General features: G+C 38.1%; 1 protein-coding gene across 1 annotated transcript; it reads right to left on the reverse strand.

The window, feature by feature from the left end:
• Positions 1-639: 639 nt before the first annotated feature.
• LOC134806352 (acyl-CoA Delta-9 desaturase-like) lies at positions 640-12,846 on the reverse strand. Its single transcript, XM_063779564.1, has 4 exons — positions 12,624-12,846; positions 11,885-12,015; positions 2,816-3,021; positions 640-1,144 (listed from the first exon to the last, which is right to left on the reverse strand). The coding sequence occupies exons 1-4, from the start codon at positions 12,844-12,846 to the stop codon at positions 640-642; spliced, it is 1,065 nt and encodes a 354-aa protein (XP_063635634.1).
• Positions 12,847-25,289: the final 12,443 nt, after the last annotated feature.

Genomic DNA, 25,289 nt, shown 5'->3' on the forward strand with positions numbered 1-25,289 from the left:
GTGTATCAAATTTTAAATGAAATGTAATTAATTGAATAGTAAAAATTGCTCATTTTTATATGACTGCCCACACCAGGCCCAAACGAAAGAGTGTTTTGTTTTTAGGGTTCATGTTTGTATGTAGGAATGTGTTTCTTTGTTCCACCATCTATTTGGCAAAAAGACAAATAATTTTAACACATTGTGAATTATTATTAAATATGTGACAAATTACAACTGTCTAGTACTAAAGTCACTGGCTTCATTATTAAGTTCAAATGTTATTCTTGAGAAATTAAAACAAAGACAAGTTTGTAAAATATGTACCTACATAAAAACACCAATGTTTTCTCGTCTTTTTATGTACATATTTTACAAACTTGTCTGTGTTTTTTTTCTCAAGAATGACATTTGAATTTAATAATACATAAACTAGATACAAAAATACTTTAGCAAGCCCTCAAGTAAATGACATTCGAAGAGAAGGGTAACAAAATTAATCATTATTGAATAATAATACAATAACTTTTGTGAATATTTTATTTATTTATTGACGGGACTTAATCGCCTAAAATTAATTTATTTATGAATTTTACGCGATGAAGTCCCGTCGATTTGAATAATAATTAGTAAAAACCGTGAAAGTTTAAATCAGTATAATTAATCATCTTTAGGGTATATTCTTACAGCTGCTGCCACCTCTTCTTTAGTCTGGTCCTTGTCGCCCCACCCCCAAATTTGGTGCGAGCCATCTCCAGTACGCATAACACGCTTCTGAATGACGTCATCGGAGATAGTCTTCAGGTCATAAGCCCAACCGATCCTCGCAAAGAAATTTATGAACGCTGTAGTCAACATAAACGAGCCTCCTCCAAGTTCCGACGTCTTATAATCCCAAGGAAAGGCGTGATGGTAGTTATGGTAGTTTTCTCCGAGAATTAACGGAGTGAGAAAACTAATTTCTGTAGCCACCATGTTCTTGTCGTAGGGCTTGTACCCCCATTTGTGGCAAGCGGAGTTGACTAATCCAGTGGCGTTGTACATGCAGAAGCGGTGGAACAATCCGGGCACTAACATGGCGATTATCCAGGTCTCGTTCCAGAAGTAGACCGGGATAACGGTGGGGAGGATGAAGCCAATAATTGTGGCCAGGATTACGTAATACCTGGAACAATTAAATTGAAAACACAGAGTTGAAAAAAGTAGTAACTAAGATAAATCTAGGACTTCTATTTCGCGCATACACGAATCGGGTTTGAGATTCATCAAGTTGTGATATGAATGTGTGCATCGCCCGCATAAACACGAGGGAAAGGGAAAAAGGGAATTCGGTGTGTTTTTAGTTAGAATCGCAGTTTCATCTTAGCGGTGTTATCTAAGCCTCTGTATTTTGACTTTATGATTGAATCTTATAAAAAAATATTCGGACTCTATGAGTTTAAAGCTGCCGTACAAACACTTCCTATTACGCAACCAAGGAATGCGGGTTTAACTCCGCATACGTTAAACTTTGCGCATTTAACTGCTGTACTTTATAGGGTTTTATATTGATTTCCTTAATTTCACAATTTTCGTTGCATTAATATATTGAGATTGGGAATGGAACTTTATGGAGCTCTTTCATCGACCTCACGATTTTTAGTGTACTGCACAAAACTTTATTCGCGGTACACTTATGGGATCACTTCGGTCTTGAAAATCAGTTAAATGTGTTTTTTTCAGAGACCATTGACGTAGATAGCAAAAATTTGGAACAGTTACAGCAATTACCACCTCTAACATTATGAATAAGTCAAAACCGCTTACTTATTATTTTAGGGGAAAATTGGGGGTTGAGAGGGGTCAGTTGAAATTATTTTTTATTTGTAAGAATCGTGTCGGGTACCATTAGAAAACTTGCAAAAATTGAGTCGATGGAATGATTTTGACTTCATTTTAGACTGCAGTGGTTACGATAAAAAATGCATTTAACGTTGCAAGTATTCATACAAAAAAAATCACCTCTATCCTGGCGATTTTCGCGAAAACTATAGCTAACAGGCAGCTGACCAGTCAATACCCAACTTAAAGAAGCATGGAGACGGCGGGAAAATTATCAGGTTAACTTTATTAGTTTTTACTGCAGCCTGATCTTTGATTCGGTCAACTTGTGTTTTTTGAAAAACGAATTATAGCCAGCATTTAATGAATGTAGTATGATACCTTTAGGTATGGTGCTTTACGCACACTAGCGTCCCACCCCCTCCCCCTGACACAACCCCCCCTTTTAGCATGAAATATGTCCCGGTTGACGGTTTTTGGAGTGTCAAGGTAAGAAATAATCCTTAATAAATTTTAAACATAACATGAATATGGTCGTCATATCAAAAAAAAAATATTATGACTATGATATAATTATTTCTTTCATTGACACTTTTCCTGTATTGTATACTATCCCCAAAAAATTAAAAAAGCTGTCAACCGGGACATATGTATTTCATGCTAAAAGGGGGGGTTGCGTCAGGGGGAGGGGGTGGGATGCTAGTGTGCGTAAAGCACCATACCAAAGGTATCATACTACATTAATTGAATGCTGGCTATAATTTGTTTGTCTTCCCCATACATAGAACATAACCGAATCATTGCGACTAGATGGCGTTACCAGGGTCATGTAATGTATATTACGTTTTATTGTCATTATCGTATGCACAAGCATTACAGTACCTTTGGTATTAGCTTCGAAATCGATCGAATTCCCTTGCTTTGTTGCTGAAAAGCGCCAGAGCAAAGGATGTTTCTCTAAAATCTACCCGATGATATACAAGGTCCTTGAGAAAACATGTTCTGTATTACTCACTTTCGCTGAAACTGCAGTATAGCATTAGCTTCGACGTCGCTAATGTCCAGCCCCATGCTTTTCCGCTCGAACTCCGGGTGTTTACCCATCGTCACCCATCCTATATGGGAGAAGAAAAAGCCTCGCGTGGAGTTGTGCGGGTCGGCGTCCGTGTCCGCATACTTGTGGTGCATGCGGTGGTCGCGCACCCAGTTTATCACCGAGTACTAAAAACAACACGCCAAAAGGTGAGGAAGTAATATAACAAATAACCTACGCCTGGATATAGTGGATATTCTGAATTAGCGTCGCTAGGAAGCCTAACGTTGGGCTTTTTTAGCAAAGCAGAGGAAAAAAAACAACAGGTTGCACTCCGGAAGTGTCGGCAGAAGTCAAAACTCAATGACATTGTAACAGTTTTTCGATCACGTCATGTGTCCGTCTTACGAATCTTACTTCTTACGTCAAAATATTAATAACAGCGCCATCTAGTGCAAAATGTCTACAGCACTATGTATAATTGAGGTTAACGCCATCTAGTTTTATTTCGTCGCATTACTTGAAACCCCTAAGCACATCATTGTTAGTACTCGAGTTATATTAGTACTAGTTAGAGGGAAACTCACTAGATGGCATTTAAATCAATAAAGAAAAACTCAATGACATTGTAACAGTTTTTCGATCAGGTCACGTGTTCGTCTTACGTCTTACGAATCTTACGGTCACGTGACACCTGTTACGAGTTTAACATTACTTACATACACTGCTTTATCTACACACATATATAAACTTTCTATGATATATTCACTAACCTCATATTACAGCCGACATTGGGGCACTTCGCTCTCTAGCGGAACTCGCGGATATGAGGTGGCGTCTCCGAAATATCTTTATCGCACATTTTACACGAAATTTTTGTTATAGTTACTTTAAAAACAACAAAACAAATAATTTTTTACTTACAAACTAATTAAAAGGTAAACTGTATGTCAAATGGCGGCAAATGAAAACTTTTTTCACGCACGTCACGCATCCGTAGTTTTTTTTTTATATTCAGTTCAGAGACAAACTAGAGTCGGGGTCGATTGCCATATCGTTCGATACCAACTAACATGCGAGGTTTAAAATAAATAAATAAAGTTTTATTTTCAGGCATCACGTACAGTAAATAGTACACCCATATCAAACTAAATATAAAAACCTAAAACTAAAATAAACTAAAAGCAAAGTAAAACAAGTTAAATAGTTAATTGTTACTATTTTTTGTTTCCGTTTCGATGTACTGAAAGCCAGTGCCTAAACATGTTACAAGTAATGTTGCGGCACACCGACATGATGATGGTGTTATGCGAGCGGCACATCCCCTCCCAGAAGGAAGCAATGCGTGCTCGTACCACTGCAAAGAAGTCAGGGATTCTGGCTTCCGCGAACATGGTGGAGGCACTGCAGGAACGCGGCAGCCCCATCAGTGTCCGGAATATATTATTACACTGCACACGGATGGCGCTGTACGATTTCCTACTGTACTTGACCCACAGTTGACAGGTGTAGAAAGAGAGACAATATGCATTAAATAATGTACGTTTGACTCCCCTGCTACACCCGGCAAACCTGCGGGCTATCATGTTACCACGGACAGCCAAAGCTCTTCTTTCGCGTTCCATGTCACTGTCGTCCCTCATGTCTTCCGTCACTATATGGCCAAGATATTTGAACCGCTGCACAATACGCAGCTTCTCTCCATTTAATTTGACTTCCGGTATGTTATCCGGACCCCTTCCAGCCTTGAAAACCATCAGTTCTGTCTTAGCCACGTTGTAAATCAGCCCATGAGAATTAACATAATTTTCACAGACTGAAACCAGCTTTCTCAGACCCTTGATGGAGGGGCTGAGCAGCACCATGTCATCAGCGTAGCTGAGACTGTTCAAACAGACGTCACCCACGTGACACCCGACTCCAGTGCTCCTCAGCCTCCCCATCAAGTCATTGACGTAAAGGTTAAAGAGGTCCGGAGAAGTAAGTCCACCCTGGCGTACCTACCCCGCATTCTAATATATAACTATTAGATGTCGTGTCGCCCCATTTCACACAGTTGGATTGGTTTTCGTACCAGCACTTGAACACGCGTACCAAGTCCTCAGGTACTCCCGAGCCGCGCATTTTACCCCACAGAATTTCATAATTCACAAGGTCGAATGCACGGCTAAGGTCGAGAAAGCATGCGTAGACCAAAGATTTGTCAATATTGTATGCAATTGTCATTTGATTTCGTATTAAATAATAAAATAAAAATCATTTTATTTCGGATATAAATCCATAGTTGTTAGTTACATTTAAGATTAACTTATAAAATAGTGTTAGTAGAATTACAATATAATCTTAACCTAAGTACTTAACTACTTATTTACTACAGTGTGGAGTTTTGTCCACTGCTGCAGCAGAGGGGAGTCCCACCTATCCAACAACGCTATCATGATACTGTTAGCGCTGCCCCGCCAGCGGCTAAGTAAAGAGGCGCACCGCTTCCGCATGATAGCCGCAAAGCCGTCGACTTGCGCCTCCGCAAACATCCCGGAGGCGCTACAGTGACGAGGCAGCCCCATCAGCATCCTGAAAGCGTTGTTGTATTGCACTCGTAGGTCGCTGTACGCCCGCTGCGTATAGCTACCCCACAGGCTGCAACTGTAAAAAGACTGGCAGTAAGCTCACTTTAACTGCATGTGTGCAACGTGCAAACCTGCGGGTAAGCATATTGCACCGCACGGCCAGCGACCTACGTTCCCTCTCTATATCACAGTTATCGCTAAGATCTTCGGTAACCCAATGACCTAAGTACTTAAACTTACTTACTCTAAGCATAAGAGGTGTGCCATACAGAGATACATCCGGCAAACTGGTGTAGGTTTTAGATCTGGGCTTGAAAACCATTAGCTCACTTTTTTTACATTATACTTTAGGCCATGCGTTTCCGCATAGCCTTGACATATTGAAATTAGCCTTTGCAGCGCCCTGATTGAAGGGCCTAGCAGCACCATATCGTCAGCGTAGCTTAGGTTATTTATACACACTCCTCCTACATGGCAGCCGACTCTGGTGCTGCTAAGCTCCTCAATCAGCTGGTTCATGTAAAGGTTGAAAAGTCTGGGAGAGGTCAGACCCCCCTGCCTCACCCCACACCCCAACCTATACTCCCCAGAGACCACGCTTCCCCACCTGACTTGGTTTTGTTGGTGGTTATACCAGTACTGTAACAACAATATGCATTCAGGAGCCAGGGTTATTTCCTTCCTTAACTTATCCCATAACAAATCGTACGATACCAGATCAAATGCTTTAGAGAGGTCTAAAAAAGCCGCAAATACAGGGGTTTTTCTGGTCGTATAATACTGCACAGTCTGTTTAAGGCAAAGCATAGCACTCTCCGTAGACAAACCAGGTCAGAACCCAAATTGCGCATCGTTAAGTAACAAGTGCTTCTCCATTTGCCGATCAATCAGGCCGTCCAGTACCTTAGCGATGATAGAGGCTAACGATGTTGGTCTATAATTAGATAAGCTAGAGAAATCACCCGTTTTGTCTTTAATTATTGGCACTACAATCGTACGCATCAGGTTTTCCGGCAAGTACGAGTGACGCAGACATAACGAGTAAAACATTGCCAGAGACCTGGGCAGATGGATGCCCGCATATCGTAAGTGTTCGACGCTGAGATCGTCATGCCCTGGGGATTTTCCTCCATCTAAACCTTTAATAACACTCCACACATCGCTATCTGTAAAGCTGATACTACACTTCAGGTGGACATCCGAACTAGCCCCGGACACCGACGACGCAGGGCCCAATGGCGACTCTAATTTAAAATGTCTTTGGAACAAGTTAGCAATTTCAACGGGCTCATGTATCCCCTCCACGCTCACAGGGAGACCCGCCTTATGGTTTAATCGGTTTGTGTTTTTCCAGAACTTGCCAAACTTTTTACTTGAATGGTGTTGCGCAATAATATCCATTTTAATCTTTTCCGCGTTATCCTGGCACCATTTAAGTTTTGATTTAAATATTTTTCTGGTTTCACACATACGGTTATAAAAGAAACCAGATTTTGGTTTTCCATATCGCATCCAAGTTTGAAACCATAAACGAGCCTCCCCATGCGCCTCTCGCACGGGTTCAGGCGGAGTATGTCACTTTCTTAGGACGTCACATTCTGAGGACGTCACATTCTGAGTTCGTCACTTTCTGAGTACGTCACTTTCTGAGAACGCCACTTTCTGAGGACGTCACTTTCTGAGTTCGTCACTTTCTGAGTACGTCACTTTCTGAGAACGCCACTTTCTGAGTACGTCACTTTCTGAGTACGTCACTTTCTGAGAACGCCACTTTCTGAGTACGTCACTTTCTGAGGACGTCACTTTCTGAGAACGCCACTTTCTGAGGACGTCACTTTCTGAGTACGTCGCGTTTTTTAGCATAGGTACGATTTAACAGTATAATATACCTGCACGAAAAATGTATACTGCCAGCAACCAGATTAGCTGTTCGACATACGGTCGCTTTTATATCTTACATACCAATACCAATCTCTGTTTGCCTTACGCCTGACTGGTAGAGAATTCCATTTGGCAAAACGTCCTATGTTTCGTGCAATAAAGTGAAAATAGAGAAATAAATAATATAAAAACAATCTAATTATGTTTAAATCATTATTTAATTCAGAATACTTAGAAACTACAAGCACCAAAACATTTAGCCACAGATTGGAGTTAGGCCGGCAACAGCTTCGATTCAATACACATAAATGTTTCGCACAGTAGGAACCATGATTTTATCATCCGCCGCTGTGATTAGCTGGTGAAGGTATCACGCCAAGCTCGCTGACACCAGTAGAAGGTCATTCCCACATATTTACATTTAAACGGACTGCCGCTCCTTTCGTGACAACATATTCTTCAACATACCGCGTCTTCTGTCATGTCTCCATAAACTCACGTCTTTTTTTCAGATGATGGTGTAAATTTTGGATATCTGCGTATAAAAATCAGCTCTTGCAGTTTTGGTTCAGACAATATTTCTTCTCGTGTCACCTGTGGAGAATAGGCGTCAAAGGATTTTTTCTTCATATCGGCAACGGCATATTCAGAATATATGTTCAGCCATCAATCACTTCTGCGTATGGATCACTCCCATACTCTCATAGTTCTCATGTTCTGCATATATTTAATGTAATTTATTTGTTTGTTTTCTTCCTATATAGGTTACACGATGAATTTTTAAATTAATATTACATTGTACTTTTAGCCTGACAATAAAAATCTATCATGTCGCCGATTTGACATCGCTGATTTTTTTCTATTTAAAATCCGAAACTACAAAAAGGTTATAAAGTTTGTCAAAGGACTGTCTCATTTCAAACATAGACAGAGATAAACATACTATCTTTGTCTTACACTAGTACTAGCACCCAAAAGAAAAGGATGAGTGTAGTTTTTATTGTTATTATTTAATGACAAATTTGTTTGACCACTTACAGTCCGTTAACTCTCAGAATGAACTTCGTTTTTCGGGTAAAATCGGACGTATTCGCGTAATAGAAAATGACAGCGTCGTACTGATTTAGTTGCAACTTGCAATCCAACACTCAAAACTATACAGGGTGGTCTATACCACGACGTCCAAAATTTTTTTTAGAATCCTTAATTCAATTATAGAATATGTATGTTAGCCGGTTTATCGTAGTTTACGAGTTATGAATTTTTGAACTTTTAACTTTTGTTAAGAAATTCCGGGCCAAACCAATTAATTTATTTAAAAAGACTATTGAACTTTTTTGAATGTTTCTTTTTATAACATAATCCTTTACAAACGACGCAGTTGCTAAAAAAATCAGCATCCTCACTTGGCTGCGAGTTGGAAAAAAAAGTCAAAGTTTTACGTTCAAGCAGGTCAAGTTTAGATTTTACCTAATTAAAAAAAAAACAAGCGAGTCAACGACTTTTGGTTATTTTAGAAACTGCTAGTCCTTAAGTTTTTGTTAAAGGTTAAAAAAAAGTGACAATAGTCATAATTTGACAGAGTCACCGGTCAAAGGAATCGAGGTGGAAAGTTCCCAAATTAGTAATCTGATAGCCCACGTAGTGAAGAATCTAAAAAAAAAAACAACGGGTTGCACTCCGGGAGTGCCGGCAGAAGTGAAAACTCAATGACATTGTAACAGTTTTTCGATCAGGCCACGTGTCCGTCTTACGTCTTACGAATCTTACGGTCACGTGACCTGTCGCGAGTTTAACATTTTTTCCCCATCACAAAAAGTGGACAGCGCCGCTAAAGAAGTTTTCACTTAAAAATTTTGGACATCGAGGTTTGTACCATCCTGTATAGAGTAGTTAATACCACCATAACTAGTAGGTAAATATTTAAATTCATATTAAAATATGTGACTTTTAAGTACTGTGTAATTATTTACAAATTAAATTTAAAATTTTTGTTTTAATTTATTTTTTTATGTTAAAGTAAATTTAAATTAAAACTAGAGATAAAATAAAAAACACAAACTATAAAAAATATACTTACCTACAAAAATTATGTGACTGTTATTATTACCACTCTGTATAATTTCAGCCAGAAGTTGTAAATGACGGTGTGACGTTCTGCTTTCAAATTCTGATTCTATTTTATTTAGATTATGACAAAAAGTCAAATCGCAATATAGTCATCAACCAAATATTAAGCATAACGTCATTAAATTAGGGCTTGTTTTACATTGAGACAATAATCCCTAACTTTTGGCGAGTGAGTAAGAAAGCAGAACAGCAGTATCACCTTCGCGTGTTACCGCCGATACCCGATGTATCTTTCTAAAATCCGAAGGTCATTCTGAGAGTTAACGGACTGTAAATAATATATTGAGCTAGCTTCGACCCGCGACTTCATCTGCTTGGAAATATGATGATGATGATGATATCGTACCTATGCTAAAAAACGTGACGTACTCAGAAAGTGACGTCCTCAGAAAGTGGCGCTCTCAGAAAGTGACGTCCTCAGAAAGTGGCGTTCTCAGAAAGTGACGTACTCAGAAAGTGACGAACTCAGAAAGTGACGTACTCAGAAAGTGACGAACTCAGAAAGTGACGTCCTCAGAAAGTGGCGTTCTCATAAAGTGACGTACTCAGAAAGTGACGAACTCAGAATGTGACGTCCTCAGAATGTGACGTCCTAAGAAAGTGACATACTCCGCCTGAACCCTCGCACGTTACCTATTCCAGCCGGCAGTATATTTATTTCTTTTTGCACTACGTTTATTGACATACGTTAGCACAGCAGCACCCATTGAGAGCGTATCGATAATTTCCTTGTACATGCCATCCAGTAGTAAACAATGACTCTTATCTGTACACAATTTATCTGCGCAGTCGCAAAAACATTGGTTAAAATCGAGCTCTCTTAACCTATTATTACAATATTCACGATACCTATCAATCTGATTTTGGTCGCGTTCACCCCATTTTACTTTATTTTGCCGCAAGGTGTCCCTCGGTAAGATTTTTGGTGTTAGTAAATCTACGTCACACTCGCACAAGACAGGGTAGTGATCAGACCAATAAGTGTCGTGTAACACAGATACATTTGAAACCGTTAATTTTGCCGCATTTGTTAGTATACAGTGATCTAGCCACCTGCGGCAGCCGTGCGCTTCGCTCACAAATGTAAAAGTGTCCGGCGGTAAACACTCCATATCAATACACGTCCACGACCGTTCCGCACAAAAATTTGCAAGTTCATATGAGAATGACTCACCTGGGTGCGCATTATAGTCCCCCAACATGTACACACACTCGATATTCTGGCTCTCGGTGATTGCATTTATTTCGCTCATGCATTTCGTAAACTCAACGAGATTATCGCTTGAATCTGTTGGCATGTATACGGAAAAAACAATTAACGAACGATTATGTAACACTACCTTAATTGCCGTCAAGCGCACACTATGACACTGCACTACTGATACCGTCGGGAATAATGTCTTCCTCCATAGTAGGGCGACCCCTCCGTACGGTCTCCCCCGCAAGAGGCCCGCCGACGTATCCACTGCTGACTTACCGCTAAACGCAAAATTATCGTCAATGCTTCCCAAAAAAGGCACGTCGTTTTCTAAAAGCCAAGTCTCCTGAAGTGCAATTATATCTGCAGACTTGCACAACTTCCTGATACAGTCAACAGATCTTTTAACATTTTTACAGTTGAACGTAACTAGTTTTACTTTTTTTTCCATCATTGATTTATTTTATTATTGACTTATCTGAGTCTGTTTTATTCATAAAGTTGATGAAACGGCGATAGGATACCCCTTCAGGCCAGAAATCATTATTTAATAATCATTCTGCTTTACTAGTAGGTACGAAGATCTTAAAAGAATTGTAGGGTTTTTCCGCTTTCATGATCATTTTCTTAATCATCACATTTAGCTTAGTCTTATTTTCAATGTATGTTTCAATATCACACACGGACACCTCCTTCGCGACATCATAAATATAAATAGGGACACACGATTCTGCCGCTTTAAAATTCGTTTGGGGGCCAGTAACCGCTACTCCTTTATGGCCAACAAAACGATCATTTACTTTGTTTTTCGGTCCCGTTTTCTTTTTTCGCTTTTTTGTTTGTGTTTTCCATTCGCCTTCCTTAGCAACGTCCGCAAAGGAGACATTATTTTGTTGCTCGTTCTGCGCGCCCGTATGTATGATGATGGCGGTTGCGTCATCCTCTTATCAGTATTAAACCTCATCTCAACTGATATTAGAATAGGGGTCAAATCAAATTGCCTTTTTTTTTCAGAGATGTTCGAAATTTGAATGCACCAAATTGATTTTGATATAGTAATGAAGCTATTACAACATTTTCATAGATGAAAAATTTGCTGTAACAAAACAGTTTATCGTAATGTGGGCCATTATTTACGGATTTTGAAGGCATAAAGGGTTTATGATATGTGTGTAGATAAAAAATATAACTAAAATCCGATTTAATTGTGTGTATAATGCGACAAAGAGATAAGTCAAGTTAGAAAACTTAATTATTTTTCATAATTCTTACCTGGAGAGTATTAGTCTGGAAGATCATAAGGATAAGTTGGAGAGGCCATTTAGCCTTGTAGGCCTTGTGGCTCCAGAGCCTGTGGGCTCCCGCTGTGATGCTCAGGACCGACGTCAGGTACAAGAAAATGGCTATGGAATTGAACATAAGTAAATCGCATGTTCTTAACGTACTGCCTCATCACCAAGGTCTTCTAACTCGAGCTGGATTTCTGGTCCTTTGTTGATGAGCGACGTATTGATCTTTAATTACGTCACACTGGTCTTGCATTTTACTGCGGGTGATTCTCATAAAAGTACCTCGATAGCCGCTTAAAGAGGTGCATTTCATACTTATACATGACTTAGCAATCGCACACAACGATACTCGTACTCGTGTTTCTCAAACTGCATGTTATCTGGGGCCAAATTCGACGTGGGCTCATTTAGACGACGCGCGAAATCAGATCACAATACATCAATTCAGCCGACGGATCAAATAACGCAATGTAATGAAACTCGCATGCGAGTTCTCGCACCGTCTAAATGAGCTCTTAGCTTAATGGCCAATCAAATTAGATGAATAAAAAGCGTTTTGGGGAATCAATTCCCAGCAAGCTGGAAATCGTTTATAATACCTTCATTTGGTCCTTACCTAATGAGCGTAATCCGAGTTTGCGCAATCCAATTTCCAGCTTGTTGGAAAATTATTCTTTGAATTCATTGGCCTATTAGACGGATTATAGATATTTAAATCTTACTAAATATCTTCGTTTGCCATGTCGCCGACACCAGGAACAGGTAGCCTCCATACAACCCGCCTATATAGACCACCGGAAGGAGGAAGATGATATGCCACTCGTAATGGGTGTCCCACTTTTCGTCTCCGGCTTGCTGGACCGGCATCTTCGCCAGGGCCACGTCCTCCGTCTCCGCGTCATGCTCGAACAGCACACCATTCGCATCCGTCTCTTGAGGAGCCATTTTTTCTGCAAGTAGTTGTTTGAAATTATTTATTACAAAAAATTGTAGTCGCATTATTCATAATTTTGTGATTTCCATCAGATGTTGGACATCGCATCTTTATTCTCAGATTCTTCATTATCAGAACACGATACCGAATATGCCCTTAAACGGATCCCCACTATTTTTGTTGTACAGGGGTACAACGGAAAACTGTTTTCGTATTTTTTCTATATTTCAAGGTCTTGTTGGTTTCCGTGATACAAAAATCCAAATTTTGTTTTAGCCTCCTAACGGTTAAGACGCTATATCAACGTCCTCGTTATTATTGCGCTCACCAGATATGGGCAGTCACGGAAATCTGAAGTAGACAACTTTATTTTTCGGCTTATATTCTACTAGGCCTACGCTACATTGTAAGCATAAGGACTACTCACACATAGATAGTGTACTTACACGTGTGATTTTGCACTCTTGGGCCACCGCTAACCACGTTCGACGTGTTGCCTCTCTGTTGCACTTGTAAATTCGTAGGTAAGTGTGACAGTAGTCGAACGTAGTTCGCGGTAGGCCCTCTGGTTGATACACACACGCGCTAAACTTCTGAGAGTCCAAAGTCCGACCGCTAAATAATTCTGCATAATGTATTCATATATTTTAGGGGGCACGGCCGTGACCCGCCAAGGCGACGCAAAATGGAAAAGGGAGTGTAGGTATGCACAGAAAAAAAATAGTTCTCCAGCCAAGTAAATACTCTTGTGTCAAGATATTTTGTGTTTCCTATATAAGGAAACAATAAATTCTTGCGTCAAGATATAAAATGTATCAAAACGTTTATAATTTAAGCTAAAAAATTCAATACTTTATCCGAGCTATAAAAAGTTTTTTTTTTAAAAAGCTCAATATTCTCACCAAGAGCGTTTGCGTTTTGTTTTATATATTGTATTTTTTGAATTGAACCTAAGTGTCTTAGTGCAACTTAACCCTTAAACAGGCCTGACGCGTTTTTTCCCCCTTTTGTTTACTGATTCGGGTAGATAATAACTTTATAAGAATAGTTATTTGTACAACAAGAGATCAAAGTTTGATATTTCTTCGAGTGCTTATTTTGAGTCCCGTGCAAGCGAAAGATTCTATAATAGATTCACGAGCGTAGCGAGTGAATCTAATTTAGAATCTTGAGCGTAGTAAGGGATTCAAACGCGCACGAGTTGTAAATAACTTTGATCTCGTGTAGTACACAAAATTTTTCACCCTATGCAGTGAGAACATACCTAGAGGGACAGACATAATAGAACCCAAGTATATCGAACTTGTATTAGACCCCGCATGTTGAAATGACATTTGACTATAAAGGTCACTTGAATGTCATTTTGTCTCACTCAGTGAGCAAAATCGCATTTTGCTCACTGAGTGAGACAAAATGACTCAGTGAGCAAAATCGCATTTTGCTCACTGTTTTTAAGAAGCAAAGTACCCTTGTTCGATCTGCTGAGGTGAAAAAGTAATTTCAATACTTTATCCGAGCTATAAAAAGTTTTTTTTTTTAAAAAGCTCAATATTCTCACCAAGATCGTTTGCGTTTTGTTTTATATATTGTATTTTTTAAATTGAACCTAAGTGTCTTAGTCCTGGCTACTGTAGCGGGCCGATACGACTCACCTATAATGCGGCATTTTGAGCGTGTTTTAACCGCTACTAGGTGATTATTATTGTTATTGCTGTCTGTATTGCTGTCTGTGTGTGTGTGTGTTTGTCGATTTATGATTTTGTTCCACTAACACTTAGTTTTTAATATTAATTGTTACTAACCATTATGGGCCATTGTTGTCTTTTAATAAATAAATTAAATTAAATTAGTGCAACTTAACCCTTAAACAGGCCTGACGCGTTTTTTTCCCTTTTGATTACTGATTCGGGTAGATACACTTTATAAGAAAAGTAATTTCTTGTTTTTTTTTTTATTGTCACTAATTCATTTAAAAAAAAGCGGTGGTTTTTATATGCCCACTGCCCGTTACCAATGGTGCTACGTGGTCCTTATATGACCACTGCCTTGTTAGCTACAGACTAGTTTTAAGGGTAAGTCACGACCACATCACTTTTATACTTGCGTTACAAAATGCACTAACTTCCATTATTATTAGAGTTAAATAATGAGTTAAAAGACAACAGTACGGCTACCACCAGTTTTGACATTGACATAACGCTCACGTTTACGTAACTTACTTTCTATGCATCTCGCTCGTACTCGCATATGCGAGCAATAGTGGAAGCGAGATGTACAGAAAGTAAATTACGTAGACGTGAGCGTTATGTCAATGTTAAAACTGATGGTAGAGGCTCTGAGGTAGGATCGCTAACATGAAACTGTGACTTCAAAACACGTGTTTACATGCGCGACACATACTTTCACAACTTGATAGCTGAGCGCTGAATATCTCAAACCCGATGCTTATGTGCGTGCGATATCGGTTTGTCATGAAGTCACAGTTTTGTCCTACCAACCCCATCTCTTTCAAAATCCGTGGTTACAATAAAGTCACAGGTATTAAGTATCAAATTGTTCCAGGTATTACGCAATCTTGATCACGATTATTTGCTTCATCCTCCCCACCGTTATCCTGGTCTACTTCTGGAACGAGACCTGGAACAATGCCATCTTCCTACCCGTGTATTTCCACCTCGTCTGCTTATACAACGCTAATGGATTAGTTAACTCCGCTCTCCACAAATGGGGGTACAAGCCCTACGATAAAAACATGGTGGCTACAGAAATTAATTTTCTCACACCGATAATTCTTGGAGAAAACTACCATAACTACCATCACGCCTTTCCTTGGGATTATAAAACGTCAGAACTTGGCGGTGGCACGTTTATGTTGACTACAGCGAGCGTTCATAGATTTCTTCGCAAAAATCGGTTGGGCTTATGACCTGAAGACCGTCTCTGATGACGTCATAAGCGTGTTATGCGTACTGGAGATGGCTCGCACCAAATTTGGGGGTGGGGCGACAAGGACCAGACTAAAGAAGAGGTGGCAGCAGCTGTAAGAATATACCCTAAAGATGATTAATGATTCGGTCAAATTGTGTTTATTGAAAAACAAATTATAGCCAGCATTCAATGAATGTGGTATATGCTAAAAGGGGGGGTTGCGTCAGGGGGAGGGGATAGGACACTAGTGTGCGTAAAGTGCGCAAAGCGCCCGGCTATGGAACGCGTACAGCGCGCCACGTACGTCGGGATAAGCCCGACGCTTTGAGTATGAGGCTTTGGTAAGCGTAGCCTTGGAGGATAGCCGTGATTGTACAGGTTGGCCCAAAAATACGTTGACAATGTTTTTCTAATTATTTTATTAAGTACTTACGTAACTAGTACAAAATAAGTTTTAAAATAAAAACTAGACTCTTTTTATGCAACAAAAATTTATTGTTTTCAAAATAGCCTCCTTTCGCTTTGATACACAAACGAAAACGTTTGTTAAAATTTTCATCGAAATGCCGCAGCTCCTCCAAGCATATTTTGTCATATTCTTTGGTAAGTGTTGCTTTTAGAGCGTTTACACTTTTGTGTTTAGTAGCACACAGGCCCTTGTCTCTAAGATTGACCGCAAATTATAATCAATTGGATTTAGATCAGGCGAGTAAGGTGGGCACTCTTTTGAATTTATGAATCCGGGAAAATATCTTTGCACCACTGCTAATTTCCCCGGTTTCATAACTTCAAAAGAGTGCCTAGCCACTCACTTGCTTTTGGTAACTGTAGCTACCAGCTGTCACCCTTATTTTATTATAATAATAGAGGTCACTGAAAAATATCAATCATGTGAGTGGCTAGGCTACGTCCGACTCTTTTAGTATGAGCCAGCCACGGCCACCCAAATAATAAGTTTTTGGCAAAAATTTAATTTTTGGTACGAGCTTTTAACGCTGACTGTAATTTTCTTACGACAGACAACTAATACTCATCGAGACAATTGTAAAAACCCCTAACACAATTAGGTTGCGTTGTTTCATCACGGAGTTCCTATGGCCACCTCCTGTCTCCATCATCAGATCAGTTGGACAGTACCATATTATTGTATTGTCATCCGAACTACATACAGCTGCCAATTTTCATGACGCTACGATCCTTGGAAGATGGTTAAATTAGTTACCTTAGATTCCATTACATGTTAGTTACATACAGGTCGACTTAATAAAAGCTTGTTAAAAATACTGCAGGCTCTCTGTGGGCTGTAAATCGTACGCCATGCAATATTTTGGGAAATGTTAGTTATGCCTAACGATACATTTGACTAAATAATATTTGGTAAAATGAAGTATGACCAAGTAATTTTTTGTTAAACAATAACTTGCCAAAAAAGAGTTTTGCTAACTGTAAAATAGCGATAAGTTGATTTGCCAAATATTTTTTTGGGAAATGATAATTTGGGTAAAATAGTTTGGGATGTGATACTTTGGGAAACGTTTTTCACCCATTCGTTAGTAAACCATTAACATACAATAACTACATTATATAACAAACACGTAAGTAGGTACATTTTTCCTCGTGAATTTCATGAATATTAATAGGGTTTATTGAACTGAGGCCAATTCGACCATACACTTGACATCAAGGCGACATCTGAATGATGTCAGTTAGCTATCACTCGCCCGTCCGTCTTGCTTGCGCTAATACAGCTACGCCAGAGCAAAGTGAACGCGGTAATGATAACTAAATAACATTATTCTGATGTGAGTGCACGTGCGAAATTTAAAATTTGCAAAGTATCCGGAGACCAAGAGGTTAAATAGGTAGGTTTGTTTTTAAATGAGCATTTTTGCTGCGTGAAGGCTATAATCTATAAATATAAATCTATATACATATACTAGGCTGTTGCCCGCGTCTTCGTACGCGTGTATTTGTATGTCGGTGGTTATATTTATATTCTACATGAGCTATAATAAGTTAATAACATTATGCAGCAAAAGAAGTAGGGGTAGCAATGGTTCATCATTTGTTAATTTATTTTTATTTAGAAATTTAATTCAGGCAACAAGGCCCATATTACAAATACCTTACAGACTAACATACATATATTAATAATTACGTAGTTTCAAGCCCCTAACTGAAAAAATACTAGTTCCCGATAATAATCCCTTTCAACCCCCTTAGAAAATGATCAAATCAACGATTTAAAAAAATGTTCCTTCCGATGCAAACGTTCAACCCATTTTAAGCTAGACTCCTAGCAGGGAAGAAAAGTGCCACTTTGATCTCTCCTAGCAGGGAAGAGAAAGCCTTTTTTCAAATTGGAGATGTGAAAAAATTGTGTGAACCACGGAGAGGCTAAAAAAGCATTTTTGACTTAAAAAAATACATTGTCATGCAAACGAACTCCAACATCACGAAATATCCGATATTTTGAGATAATGGTAACTGCAGGTATTATTCACCTTGCACTGGGTTGACTTCAAAAGTAGGGGTCATTACGAAAATGGCACATAGGTATCTATAAAACCAGAAGCACTTCATAATTTAACGACACTTACGCTACTGCAATGCTTACTAAGGCATCTTGCTTACTGTTGCCACAGTAAAAAGTGCTTATATAGCTTGGGGTGGTATCCCACCTCCTGCCCAATTTCTTTGTCCAATGTGCATTGCGCCTCGCTCTCTTATTAAGCAAAATGTGAGACATAAATACACGTTGGACCAATATATTGGACAGATGGAATACCACCCAGTACATAGTTATTTCCCATTTTCCATATTATCCCGCTTTCAAAGTAGGTACTCCAATACCTCAATATCAGTATTTCGAGTAGCTAAATTTAAAATACAGTGAAACCTGGTTAATTGGCACCTGGATAAATGGAAAACCTCAATAATTGCAACCAAAAGACCGGTCCCAGTCCCTTGAGACCAAAAGGCCTCTATAATTGAAATTTTAGAACCTCTATAATTGCAATTTAGATTTTAGTGCTTTTCGTAATTTTGCCTCTGTAATTGACCACATCGCAACTAAGACCTCTATAATTGACACTGTGCTAAAAAAATCCGTTATTTTGCTCTTCTTTTTACCTCTATTATTGAAACGAGTCTTACTTATTACCTCTGTAATTGAAATAATGTATTTGTAGACAGCAGAAACAATATTTTAATAGCAATGATAATTTTATTTATATCTTCATCCAGAATTTAATTTATTTATTGGGTATCTATCACAGCCTGTAGTAGGTTAAATAGTTTTGATTAAATCAAAAACAAAGTATGCTTTTTACATTCTAATAAAACTTTCTTCTAACATTCAAGGGATTTTTTTAAACCCAAATGATAAGAAAATAAAGTAGTAATTAATGTAGTGTAAAAGTGCAAGTATAGACAGAAGCAATATGTAGACCAGAAACCCAGAACGTAAGCGTGTAAATCTACTTTCAATGGTTATTTGCACCTCCATAAAATAAATTTGTCAGAACGCAACCTCTATTAATGAAAACCTCTATAATTGACACAACGATCTTTTGAACCTCGTTAATTGACACGACCTGCTTAAATGAAAAACCTGGTTAATTGACAAAAAATGGCCGGTCCCTTGAGATTGCAATTATCCAGGTTCAGATCACATTTCCATATTGATATGGTATTATAAACGCAAATGAAACTAATATTTGGTGAAAATTAAATGTAAATCTCAAACTATCATTTTGCGAATAGTTAAATATGAATATGTAAGCATTCGTTTGCCCGAAGGCATGAAATGTTAGTGAAATAGTTTTAATATCTGAATCCTGAAAATTTAATCTCACGAGACTCGTGTAATTAATTTCTGGGAAACGTGAAACTGACTCTGGAGCGGTATTTGGAGTTTGAAAATTGCAACTGGTTTTGACATTGAAGTCGTATTTATTTTTATATGACGCATGTAGGCACATTACTCTTATAACTCGATAATTTGCATTCAAAGTGCCCCTATTGTAAATTTCATTCTATAGCGTATGATTTTTTTAGGCCTCAGAATTGGAAAATTTTCTAGTTTACTATACCGGGTGTGGCCCAACACGAGCAAATAATTAAAACATAGATTGTACTCCTCAGACGTTGACACTTTTGTTCAACAACTTTTAAAAATTATAAAGTATTTAGACTTCTTATTTTTTATACAAAATAGATATTATCTTCAATGGACGGCATCGCCACGCCATATCATTGTGATTGACGTTGCTTGTCACGCCTTAAATATAACAAAATTCGCAATACATTGCGTCTTAAAATAAACTTTAAAGTGTATTAAAAATCAAACCACATGTTATTTTTCAAAGGTCGCTGAACAAATGTTGGTCAATATGAGGAGTACAGCCTACAGTTTAATCTTTTGCTCATATTACAGGCCACACCCGGTATATCTTGAAGTAAATTTTAGGTCATTTAAAGTTTATCATTTTTCCATTCAAAATATGGTACTGTATGGCACCGCTAGTCTATAATGGGTGTAAGTGTCATTTTGTATGGGATTTTGAGTTTACAAAACGTCCCGCTTGGCGCGCTGTTCAAGTTTCAAGTTTTTAAAAACTCTAACCTAGTTCCTAGACACCTAAACTCCCGTCATTAGCTAGTGCATCTTAAATTAATTAACTTTCATCAAGTCGGGCGCGGCATAATGGCGCCGGGCGAGGCAGCACTAATTATTTCAGCACTTGCCTCGTCTGCTCTACTCTCGTCAAGGCTTTATTAAGGCTTTGGTAACACTATGCCTCCGTAAATATTTTGTTTGTAATGTACCTATGAATAATATGAGTTTGGCCCAAAAATACATTAAAGTAATCTCTAGGTACCTACTAGATTCTTTTTTTGTTTAAATCATCTTTTAAAATTAACTACTAGATTTGAAATCTACTAACAAGACGACTGCTTGAAAGTCATATACTCGTACGTGCTTTTTAATAAGTTATTAAAACACATGTGAACTAGATAAAAACATTTACATTACATTTTTATTCCATACCTAATTGCTCAAACAAAATAACAGTAAAAAACCAGAGAAGTACGAGTTGGACTCGCCCACCGAGGGTTCCGTACTGTTTAGTATTTGTTGTTATAGCGGCAACAGAAATACATCATCTGTGAATATTTCAACTGTCTATCTATCACTGTTCATGAGATACAGCCTGGTGACAGACAGTGGAGTCTTAGTAATAGGGTCCCGTTTTTACCCTTTGGGTACGGATCCCTAAAAAGCTTCAGTACAAATGTCAGAGGTCACAAACATTATTACCTTTGTTTAATTATTAACGCTCTTTTAAATGACTTCAAAGAAAATGTAGTAGGTAGATATATTAAAGAGACATACATCGTGATTTTAAAGAATTAATTCCCAATTATAAATAGAAATCCCATTAAAATAAACTAGAAATCCCACTAATACGCAGGGCTCGGAAGCGGATTTTTTCGAAACCCCGAGATAGCCCAATATTTGAAACTATTTTATGCTTATTACGTAGGACTGAATCATGTAGGTATTTAGGTAATTACGAATTATTAGATTGTATTAAAAATTAAATAATAAACCAATGAACTAATCAGCCTTGCTAATACCTTGAAATTATGAAAGGTTGAAATTACTTAGAATTAATTATGTTTGTTATGAAAATGTTTAAATGTGTATTTTATTTTTTTCCACACAAGGCCCTAGTAAGTACTTATAGTCAGTTATTTGAATTGTAGAGTCATTGAGGGTTTACCGTAAAACGGGGTGAGTAGGTTTCGCGGGGAGAGGTGGGTTATGAATGGGGAGAGAAGGCTTGAGAGGGGCGTGAGAAGGGATTTTAAGGCTACTGCTACAAAAATAATGTATTCCAATTTAAAATGGAGCTATAGTATTACGCATAATAAAAAAAAATCGAGCCAACAATCTTCCAAAATCACCTTTGTATGAAAACCCCTCTCACCCCAAATACATGGGTTTTCCTCTTTATCGTCAAAGTTATGAAATGGAACTACCCAAAATAAAATAAAAACTAAAATACAAACGCCCGGAACACTTATTATATACACCATTCAGTTTTCATATGTAAAAATAAAATGTTATCGTGGTTTGAATTTCATTTTTGACCCTACTCACCCCATTTTACGGTACTTTACTTTGGAAATTTCATACAATTGGTATATTACTCATGTAATTCGGTGAAGTTATATATTTGGGAATAAGAACAAATATTGTTACTACTTATACATATAAGGCACGGCACGATAGTAGGTAGATGCACGATATATAATTATATATCTTCGGTTAAAGTATATAGAATAGTAACAGACGAAGTCACGCGGAGAAGGCAGTACTTTTAAAGTATGTAATTTCATCGCATCAATGAACAGACATACATACATAAATGATGCATGGAAGTACCCATTTTACGATGAAAGTTTAAAAAAAATGCGACACCAAATCACCCAATCTCAGAGTAAGTACCGTAATAAATCTATGAGTAATACGGGTCTTATAATCTCCGCCTACAAAATACACTTGAGAGCAAAAAAATGGGGCGTCTGACCACGCTATTGTTTACACCGGTGGACTTGGCAGTGACATCGTATGGCCGCACCAATGTGTTTTTAGCGGGCTACTTAGTCCGGCTGAGTTACGATTTTATACAAACTGTCCGGTTTTCATTGCTACTGAGTGTAAACTTATACAGCTAGAGGCGATAATCTTCAAAGGTACGAATCAATCACACAGTACGTCGTGAAAAGAATCCATTTTCTCCTAATAGTGCTTACTAGGCAAAATCTGATGGATTCGGGGGTAATCTGATAGAATCCTATTTGCTATATGGCATTAGGTGAGTACGATGTTAAAATGTGTAGGTGATATAGACATAAATAATCCAATAGAATATTGCGTGAGTTTTTGATACGACCACGTATTATAAGGGTAGGAGTTGCCCAAATGAAAATAAATCCTATGCTACTACACAAATATGATTTTTATTTGGCTTGCAATGTTTCTTTGCGAATAATATGTTTGTTTGGGTCAAATTATAGCTAAATTAGACCCACTTCCCATTACTCGATTGAGCTGAAACTTTACATGCATCTTATACCTTTAAATGTATATTTAGTTATTTATATGTATATTTCGGGGATCTCTGAAACGGCTCTAACGATTTCCATGTATTTTGCTATATGGGGGTTTTTGGGGCGAAAAATCCATCTAGCTAGGTCTTATCTCTGTGAAAACGCGCATTTTTGAGTTTTTATATGTTTTCTGAGCAAAGCTCGGTCTCAAAGATATTATGTATTTAAATTAGCCCTAGCTCTAATTGGAAATTTTAAATTAGCTCTAACTAATAGAGCGCAGTTATTTTTTAATTTTTTTGGAGCGGCAATGCATTTCGTACATAATAAATTAATAATATGTATTTCACGGCACGCCACATTCCACAGCACGGCTCTTCTGGATGTCGTGAATAATATCCTTGCGTCTCAAGACGAAGGCTGTGGGACGATTTTGACGCTGCTTGATTTTTCTCGTGCTTTTGACTCCATTAATATTACACTCTTGCTGTCAAAGCTAGCCTATTACGGTTTTGATAATTCGGCTTTAAAGTTCTTTAATAGTTATCTTTCCAATCGCCAGCAACTTGTAGAGATTAGGAAGTCCAATGGGTTGGTCGTGCATTCCGACGCCCACCCTGTTAGAAGAGGCGTGCCCCAAGGATCCATTCTTGGCCCATTGTTGTTCATATTGTACTCGGCGAACATTGTTAAAAACATCAAAAACAGTAAATTTCATTTATACGCTGATGATTTGCAGTTGATGGTCCCTTTTCATAAACACGACGTCGGGAACGCAATCCATCGTATGAATGAAGACCTCTCGAGGATTGCTGAATGGTCTGTGAAAAATTCCCTAGCCTTGAACCCAGCTAAATCCAAATTCCTCGTCCTTGGAAGTAAAAAACAAATTTCTAGTTTTATGCAGTGTGACGATAATGTTCAAATTGCTGGTATTCCAATTGAGCGAGTATATAAAGCTCGTAACCTTGGTATTTTAATGGATTGTCACCTTAGTTTCGAGGAGCATGTTATGGACACGGTCCGCAACTGTTTCTATAGGCTGAAAGTGCTTTACGGGATGCGTCAATTTATTTCTGTAGACCTGAGAATAAAACTTTGTGAAGCTCTGGTACTGTCCAAATTTAATTACTGTGACACAGTTATCGGCCCGTGTTTGTACAAGAAAACTCAAAAGCTGATCCAAAGGGTTCAAAATGCCTGTGCCCGTTATTGTTTCAACATACCTCCTCGAACATCGGTTTCACCTTACCTATCGAGTGCAAGGCTGCTTAAGATGGAACATAGGCGACACCTTCACTTAGCTTCTCTTCTGTTTGGTGTAATTAAATGCGGCAAGCCCACCTATCTTTCGGAGAAATTACGTTGGCGACAACAAAGGCGGACCGAACGTAATACAGCCAATCTGAAGCCGCTCATTGCCCCGAAATATAAATGTGCTGCATTCCGTGGCAGCTTCCGGTTCCAAGCTACCAAGTGCTGGAATGACTTGCCACCTCCTATTAGAAACTGTGGTTCCAAATTCGGTTTCAAACGGAAACTGCGTGAAATACTTATTAACACTCAAATTGAATCTGGACCCGCTGCACATTAGTTATTTGTATTTTTATTTTTATTTTTTTATTTTTATTTATTTATTTATTTTTTTCTTATCAAAATATCGGTAAATAAATCATAAAAATTTTTATTCTTTTTTTTTTATGACGCTTTCGTTTTTTCTTTACGCCATATTTTTCTTTTTTGCTGCTTTTAAACTCAAAATAACTATTAATTTATTTTTCACTTACCGTACTTTATTATTATGTTTTTTTTATATATATATATTTATATTTTACTAATATTTAATGCCACTCCCTAAGGCCTTGGCAGAATAACAGCGTTGGAATTTGCCTCGTTTGCAAATTGCAACAATATGCTGAGACAGGGCCTTTTCCCTACGGCACACATTGCTGGACCCAAGTGTGTATTCTTTTCTCTGTTTTTTTTTTTTAATGTGTACATAATTTCTTTGTTTTGCTGTTCTAATTATCTTATTTCTTTCATCTTATTGTCCTGTGTATGTGTGTTTTATGGAATAAATGTCTTTCTTCTTCTTCTTCTTCTTCTATTTAGTCATCACTTGCGGTGAACCTAATCCCAAGAATTGGCACACTACTTTTTACGAAAGATTTTGCATTTCGAATCGATGCCAGGTAACTCCTAGCAGCAATTTGTATTTAAATCTGTGACCTAGTCCAGCGCGTCTATTCTCGTAGGGATTTGACGTGCTTTGCAATCATATTGGGGATAGATTGGTCGCCTGACCGATTTGAAAATATTTTTTCTACTCGTCGACTGTAATGGTTGAATTAACTTTGAATACCAAACTGAAATCGCATACTTTTCACTATCGGCTCCTGACTGA

The sequence above is a fragment of the Cydia splendana genome, chromosome 3 (genome assembly GCF_910591565.1).
Source record: "Cydia splendana chromosome 3, ilCydSple1.2, whole genome shotgun sequence".
NCBI lineage: Eukaryota > Metazoa > Arthropoda > Insecta > Lepidoptera > Tortricidae > Cydia > Cydia splendana.